Source organism: Cyprinodon variegatus, unplaced genomic scaffold (genome assembly GCF_000732505.1).
Source record: "Cyprinodon variegatus isolate N-32 unplaced genomic scaffold, C_variegatus-1.0 Scaffold225, whole genome shotgun sequence".
NCBI lineage: Eukaryota > Metazoa > Chordata > Actinopteri > Cyprinodontiformes > Cyprinodontidae > Cyprinodon > Cyprinodon variegatus.
The window spans coordinates 320,132-327,584 of NW_015150678.1; the positions used below are offsets into that span (position 1 = coordinate 320,132).

At 38.7% G+C, this 7,453-nt stretch overlaps 1 protein-coding gene across 3 annotated transcripts in view; it reads left to right on the plus strand.

Moving 5' to 3' along the window:
• Nucleotides 1–7,453, plus strand: part of usp34 (ubiquitin specific peptidase 34) — a 91,825-nt gene that overhangs the window by 63,014 nt on the left and 21,358 nt on the right. For all 3 annotated transcript variants that reach the window (XM_015380951.1, XM_015380952.1, XM_015380954.1), the window contains exons 45-56: nucleotides 1,688–1,765; nucleotides 1,857–1,951; nucleotides 2,035–2,207; nucleotides 5,539–5,689; nucleotides 5,779–5,857; nucleotides 5,935–5,988; nucleotides 6,067–6,162; nucleotides 6,249–6,313; nucleotides 6,397–6,472; nucleotides 6,558–6,605; nucleotides 6,697–6,762; nucleotides 6,937–7,017. In XM_015380951.1, coding sequence (XP_015236437.1) covers nucleotides 1,688–1,765; nucleotides 1,857–1,951; nucleotides 2,035–2,207; nucleotides 5,539–5,689; nucleotides 5,779–5,857; nucleotides 5,935–5,988; nucleotides 6,067–6,162; nucleotides 6,249–6,313; nucleotides 6,397–6,472; nucleotides 6,558–6,605; nucleotides 6,697–6,762; nucleotides 6,937–7,017 — 1,062 coding nt within the window. The remainder of the gene's footprint in view (nucleotides 1–1,687; nucleotides 1,766–1,856; nucleotides 1,952–2,034; nucleotides 2,208–5,538; nucleotides 5,690–5,778; nucleotides 5,858–5,934; nucleotides 5,989–6,066; nucleotides 6,163–6,248; nucleotides 6,314–6,396; nucleotides 6,473–6,557; nucleotides 6,606–6,696; nucleotides 6,763–6,936; nucleotides 7,018–7,453) is intronic.

Below are 7,453 nucleotides of genomic sequence, written 5' to 3' on the forward strand. Positions count from 1 at the left end.
TTAAGACAGGATTTTTTTTTTAAAGAGAAATTGGGACAATATATTCTGATAAAGAATACATTTATATACATGTGTGAGCCAGAATGAATATGATTTCCATACGACTTTAAACATGAAGCCATTTTAACTTAATGTTTTTAAATCTTTTTCAAAAGGAAATAAAACATACACAACTAAATGTTTGCAAAAACAAATAAGCATAAAAGGGGGGCTGTTAAAAAAAATATTAAATGCGTTAAAGTTATTTATATCTTTAAAATAGAATGTATCTTCATCCTTGAGCAGATCATCAGTGAAACAATCTGTATAATACAGACTATGAGCAGAACTGATTTCTAGTTGATTTCTGCTGTTTTCCAATTTTAAATGAACACGATTGGAACCAGTCTGTTATTTTGATCAAATTTACAATAAATGCAGATATCCAGTCATACTTTTGTGACAAGGACCTATTCTTGCCTGCTGAGCCTGATCTGTTTTTTCTAATTGTTCATACTGCATGGAAATAGTCTAAATCAAAATAAGTCATTCTTGAAATAAGTGCATTTGGTTCTTACGACAATTTACACATCACACTAGGACGGTTTCTCGCCTGCTGTCAGCGTTCCACGATACTACAGCTCTCAAGGCGGGAATTACGCAAAAAAAAAATGGTGGCGTCTATAACGTTGAGGAACTTATGTTTGTTTATGTTAGACATCCTTCAGTGTCTCTGCATCATCCCAGGTTGCACCCTGCTCTTTTGATGCCATTTATTAATAGGCTATGAAGAAAAAGTTTATGTTGTGAACAGGTGAAGAGATCTGGGAATGGCAAAGCCAGACACGTCGGAAAACCTGCCGAACCTACTGTTGAACTAGTACCAGTGTGTACTTAGTGTGGTACAATTGTCTGGCACGGTACAGCTCTGTTGCGTTCCATTTACACTCTATAGTTATTTTTAGTTTCAAAAGGGTAGTGTAAATGGGGTATTTGCCAATGGAACAAGACAGTTAACATTTAAAATAAGAAAAAAAACTATTGCATTGTCTTATTTCAAGTGCATATTATCTAATTATCTTATTTTAAGAGTAAAAATACTCATTCCATTGGCAAATCAAGGGTACATAATTAAGGGTACATAGTACCCTTAATTAAGGGTACCCTTAATTAAGGGTACTATGTACTATGTACCTAAATTAAGGGTACTTAGTAGTTGAGATCTGGGAATGACAAATCCATACATAGTACATAGTACCCTTAATTTACACTTAATTTAAGAAACGTTGAATTATTTCTAGGTCGTTTTTGCAGTGTTGTTCTCACATAACTTCTCTTACCCAGATGTTGACGCATCCAGTCATCCATCTTTAGTTTAACAGCCCTGTTCAAGGCAGCATTAATTATCTTCATCCCACAGAAGCACATGTTGCCGTTTTCTTCCTACCAAGCAACAATGAACAGTTTTACCATAGAAATGTTGTTTTTGTACAACCTGCTGTCTACCTGAACTGTTTATGAATGACTCGGTTCATTGAATGGCTGCAGATTTTCCTCTTTGCCTCACTTGCGTCCATTTTGGGTCACAGTGTGTCAGAAACCTTAAGGCCAAACAAACCGGATCCAATGATGCATCTGATCTAACAGAAAATCAGGTTTTATCATGTGGTGAGCTGTTTCTATTTGCCTTTTTTTTGTTTCTTTACAGGACTGTGAGCACGTCAGTCAGACAGCAGAGGAGTTTTATACAGTCAGATGCCAAGTGGCGGACATGAAGAACATCTATGTAAGTGGGACACTTGGGAAACTTAAAGGTCCGAAGTTGACGTCCACTTGCTGCTGTTTCATTCCAGCTCTCTGTTCTTCTCCCTCTTCAGGAGTCTCTAGATGAGGTGACGATCAAAGACACCTTGGAAGGTGACAACATGTACACCTGCTCCCAGTGTGGCAAGAAGGTCCGCGCAGAGAAAAGGTGGGAGCGAATCTGAGCGCCCTGCTGTAAAATAGGCGCCTGCGATGCGTCCTCTCACCATCCTCCATCTTTTGATCCCGCAGAGCTTGCTTCAAGAAACTGCCGCGCATCCTGAGCTTCAACACCATGAGGTACACCTTCAACATGGTGACCATGATGAAGGAGAAGGTGAACACACACTTCTCCTTCCCGCTGCGCCTCGACATGACTCCTTACACTGAGGACTTCCTCATGGGCAAAGGGGAGCGCAAAGACGGTTTGTACCAAAATACTTAGCTGAGGGGGTTTAACCTCCTTTCTCCAACTGCTTTCAATCACATTTACAGAAGAAATAAAGAATTATATGAAGCATAATTTTCCTTTTTCATAAAGCAATATATATTAAGTTTATTAAATCATGAAATGACCATATTAGGGCTGGACAATAATTTAATAACAATATATATTGATCAATAGATCAATAGTATACCGACAATAGATAAAACATCAATAAATATTTCAATAGAATAACAGTTTCCTTCGTTATGCATTTTAGCCATTAAAATTAATTTTACAGTCATTACATCCTCCAAACGCAGACCCAGGAACGCTCTGCTTATTGATACCGTATTTTCACGACCATAAGGCGCCCCGTACTAAAAGGCGCAGTCTCAGTTATGTGTGCCATTACTGTATTTAACACACACATAAGGCGCACCGGACTATAGGGGCGCGTTTTTTATATACAGGTTACATGTCCTCTACTGTGTTTAAATACCTCTACTGCGTATTTAAAAATAGAGCCCCTTCTTCGCTGTCAGAGTCACTTTCCGTGCCGGGCGGCTCCTCGGAAATGATGCCGGCTTTTGCGGAAGCTCAAACAACAGTGCCAGCAGACACGTTAGCCCAAGAATCTACAATCCATCCGCTAACTGTGGCGTAACTTGCCCGGCGCTGCCTTCCACTTTTCGTGGAATTATTCTGCCAGCAGAATAAGTTTGCTTTTATTTTCCTGGTGCCTGCAGTTTAGATTGTACCAGTTAGTTCTGGCTGCGCGGTGCAAAAGTGTGTCTGACACGCGTTGGGCGGAGCTACCCTATCCTTTCTTTGCCTATATTTGCTGTCCAGCAGCAGAACTTCAATTTTTCCATCTCGAGCAGCAGTAGCGCGTTGGCGGCGCGTCAGATGCTTAAATGCTCCCGACGCGCTGCGCCTGCTGCTCAAAACGCGCTGCGGGACCTTTTGCTGCGCCTATACGCGCGTCAACCATTGACTTTGCATGTAAACTCGCTGCTTCTGCTGCACCTGCTGCGTCCGGTTCACACCGATGTCGAGCAGTTGAACTTCCTTTGTCAGATCTCCCGCAATAAGCACCACGGTCATTTGTTTCACCATGTTTTTCACATCGGCTGAGATTGGCACGCATGGAGTCACAGATTAACAGCGATGGTGATCAGTGGAAAAAACCACCTGGTCTCCTTACATTCACCTCCCTCAGCCACTCTTTCATCATCTCCTCAATGAGGTGGTCTCAAAAGTCCGCAGTAGCAACACACATAGGGCGCACCGCACCAAAGGGCGCGCTGCACATTTTGAGGAGAAAAAAAAGACGTTTATATGCGCCTTATAGTCGTGAAAATACGGTAATTATAGATATTGATCCAATATGATTTCTATGTTATCTATATGCCTTTTTTTTATATCGTACATTAGGAATTTTAATAGTTTACACCTTTTACAAAACGGCAACTACATCCCTCATAGTACTAAAGCAAAGGTTAATGAGCCGTCAACGATGTCCAGACCTACGCAGAAACCAGTCTGTATATTAAGACGACACAAGAAACGACACAAAGGATCTTTTTGAGCTTCCAATAATAAGATCTGTTGCAGGTTTTTGTGTTCCAGCTGTGTGGTTTGCATATCATCAGTCTACACCAACATACTGCTGATGTTTAACCCTTTTATTATCACCTTTTCTTTTGTTTTTTTATAATTGATCTTTTCCTCATTCTTTTCACTCCTCTGTTGGAAGTTGTTTGACGTAGTTACTTATTTAGTTATGCGGTCTTTAATTAATCAAAACACTTAATTTTTTACCAACCAGGGATGTAAACATATAATAATCATACGAATAATAGACGATTGTTTCTTAGATTAAAATCTGATCGTTTACATCCCAAATAAAGAATTTCTTTCGGTGTTGTAATGTTAGCGATTTCCACTAAAGGGCGCTGCTGTTCATTCTTATGTAGAGCTTTACTGAAATTTGCAAGATAATTTACTCTTCAATTCCAACAAGGATGCAGAATGAACTTTATATGATTCTGTTTGTAAATATTAACACATTAAAGTGTAAATTTAACCACTTTTTTGAAGAAGGCTGGATTATGTTAAAAACAGAGCTATATCACAGGCTATGTCAGCGCAATGACACAGCCTCTTTCTAAAATGATAGTTTTACCTGTGCACTGGTGATTATAAATGTTTTTTATTGACATTTGACATTTATGCACTATTTTTGCATGCCACGTATCACTTTACTTGGATTTATCACTTTATTTGTATTTAGTTTTTACATATGCATAGATATACATACAGATATTTATACAGAAGAGCTATATGTGTATATATTGTATCTCTTTTTATTATTTTTTTATCTTTATTATATTGTATAGTTGGATGTGTGTATATATTATATAAAACTGTAACTGGAGCGTGTAACAAAAGTAATTTCCCTCTGGGATTATTAAAGTATTTCTGATTCTGATTTATATATATCATTTCTATTTTTTATTCAGTAATCTAATAGCTCATTTTGTTATATATAAATATTTCTAGTTGAATTAGTAAGAAAACATATTTTGTGTTTATTCAGTTGGTAATTAAAACAGTACAGTAAATGAAAATATGATCTGCTGCTTTTTAAAAAAAAATTTAAATATTGCAAAAAAAAAAGAAAAAAGACCCTTAAATTAATGGAAAGTTCCTATTGACATCCGTCTTACTATAAATTTAGCAGAAATTATTATAAGCCAACAGGAAGCCATTATTTAAGCTAAAAGTCTTTGCATGTAACCAGAGTTAGCTACTAGCATGGCAATTTGTTGTCATGTTGCATAGATAGGCTATTTATGCATTCTTCTTCTAAAGGCACTTTTAAAATTAATCAGACTGGCCACTAGGAGGCAGTGTAAGAAGTAAGAAACTTTTGTAGCTTCCAGCTCTGATTTAAAACAGATAAAGAATCAGTGAGGGGAGCTAAAGATTAGGCATGACAGGGAGGCGTTCCAACTTTAAATGGAGCTCTTCATCGACTAAACGCCAGGTACACATGCTAAAAACCCGCTAAGCAATAATTAGACCGATTAAAAAGATGTTTGTTTTTTATTTTTCAAATTATTGAAAGAATGTCAATTATTTAGATAAAAAAAGAAATTGATTAAAAAAAAAACTTGACACCTAAAATGTAAAATCAACACCAACCTGCGTACAAGACGACAGCGTTTGATGGCTGTGGTGTTGTAGTCTAGAAGTAGCTATGGCGACGACGGGGATGACGCGTTCTGCCGGTTTCTTTAATGGAAGTCCTCTGCGCTGTGCTTCAGGTTTTCGGGACGAGGGCGAGCCGAACGTCACTGAGAGCTACGAGTACGACCTCATCGGCGTCACCGTGCACACAGGCACAGCAGACGGCGGCCATTACTACAGCTTCATCAGGGACATCGTCAACCCGCACGCCTACAAGAACAACAAGTGGTGAGGGTTGGACATGATGCGGCGGCATCGGGAAGCTTTCAGGTAACTTTTCCAGCTCTAACCACAGTCCTGTGTGTAAAAACCTGCAGGTACCTGTTCAACGACGCAGAGGTGAAACCCTTTGACTCCGCCCAGCTGGCCTCCGAGTGCTTCGGAGGGGAGATGACGGTATGAGACGCAGGTTTTACAAATATAACCACCCTTTCCACTGGAAGAGCTGATTTATTCCTTTATTTACCCGTCAGACAAAAACCTACGACTCCGTTACAGACAAGTTCATGGACTTCTCCTTTGAGAAGGTAAAGCTTTCTACCCTGGTTTCATTTTATGGGTCTGTTTGCAGCCGAGTTGATCTGTTGTGTTATTCTGACCTGCAGACGCACAGTGCCTATATGCTCTTCTATAAAAGAGTGGAGCTGGAGGAAGAAAACGGAAAAGATTTTAGTTTTGATGTTTCTCCTGATTTACTTGAGGTACCCATTTAGTTTTGGTTTTTTATCAAATGTAAGTAAGACGGATCAGCAGCACTCATACAGGAATCTTTCTGTGACACTTTCAGTGGATCTGGCACGACAACATGCAGTTTCTGCAGGACAAAAACATCTTTGAGCACACATATTTCGGGTGAGCTCCGCGTCTTTTTACTCCCATCGAATGAAATCGACGGTTGGAAATTTGTGCTTCATCGTTTCCTTCCCTGTTTCCAGGTTCATGTGGCAGCTGTGCAGCAGCATCCCCAGCACCTTACCGGACCCTAAAGCCGTCTCCCTCATGACCGCAAAGGTTAGGCATCAGCAGTGGGATACGTTACAAGCCATTTTGTTCAAAGCTTTATGACCCTTTTCGTTTTTTTTGCTTTCTTTTGCAGCTGAGTACATCTTTTGTTCTTGAGACTTTTATTCACTCCAAAGAAAAGGTATGTTTAAGTTTAGATACTCTGTTTTTAGCCAGTGTATTTGTTGGGAATTACAGAATAGGTGAACTGATTTATATTTCGCTCCATCCAGCCAACCATGCTGCAGTGGATCGAGCTTCTAACCAAGCAGTTCAACAACAGCCAGGCAGCCTGTGAGGTTTGAGCTTCAGTCACTCTTTCTAATATAATTTCTGCATTTATTCTTTTAATGCGTCATCGATTCGGTCATCAGTTATTAAGATATGTAACGTGATGCACGTAGTGGACAGTTGAAAAAATTAATACTATATTTTACTCATTCAGTTGCCTTTTTCCCGTCTTCCTGTTTCAGTGGTTTTTGGATCGGATGGCTGATGATAACTGGTGGCCGATGCAGATCCTCATAAAGTGCCCCAATCAGATCGTCAGACAGGTGGGAAAGAAAAACACGTTACACTGCAAAAACGATCTAAAAATAAGGGAAGCTGTCTTAAATTAAGTGTATTTAACCTTAATTTAAGTAGGTAAATAAGATGATTTGTCAATGGAATAATTTTTTTTTATTCTTAAAATAAGATAATTGGATAGTATAAACTTATTTTAAGTGTAAATTGTCTTGTTCCATTATTTTAAGGACAAATGCTCTTATTTAGATTTAGATTTTTTTTTTGCAGTGTAGGGCTCCTGTTCAGCAGTTGGTTATCCTAGTATTCAATACATTTTGCGATTATTTCATTAATCATTTAAGAGATACTCGCACTAACTCAGTTAACCCCAATAAATAGGTGTTTTAAACAAAAAAACAAAAACTTTTTTATTTTACATTTTCAATGGATTGTGAATGGGGGAAAAAAATCTAAGCCGGTTCT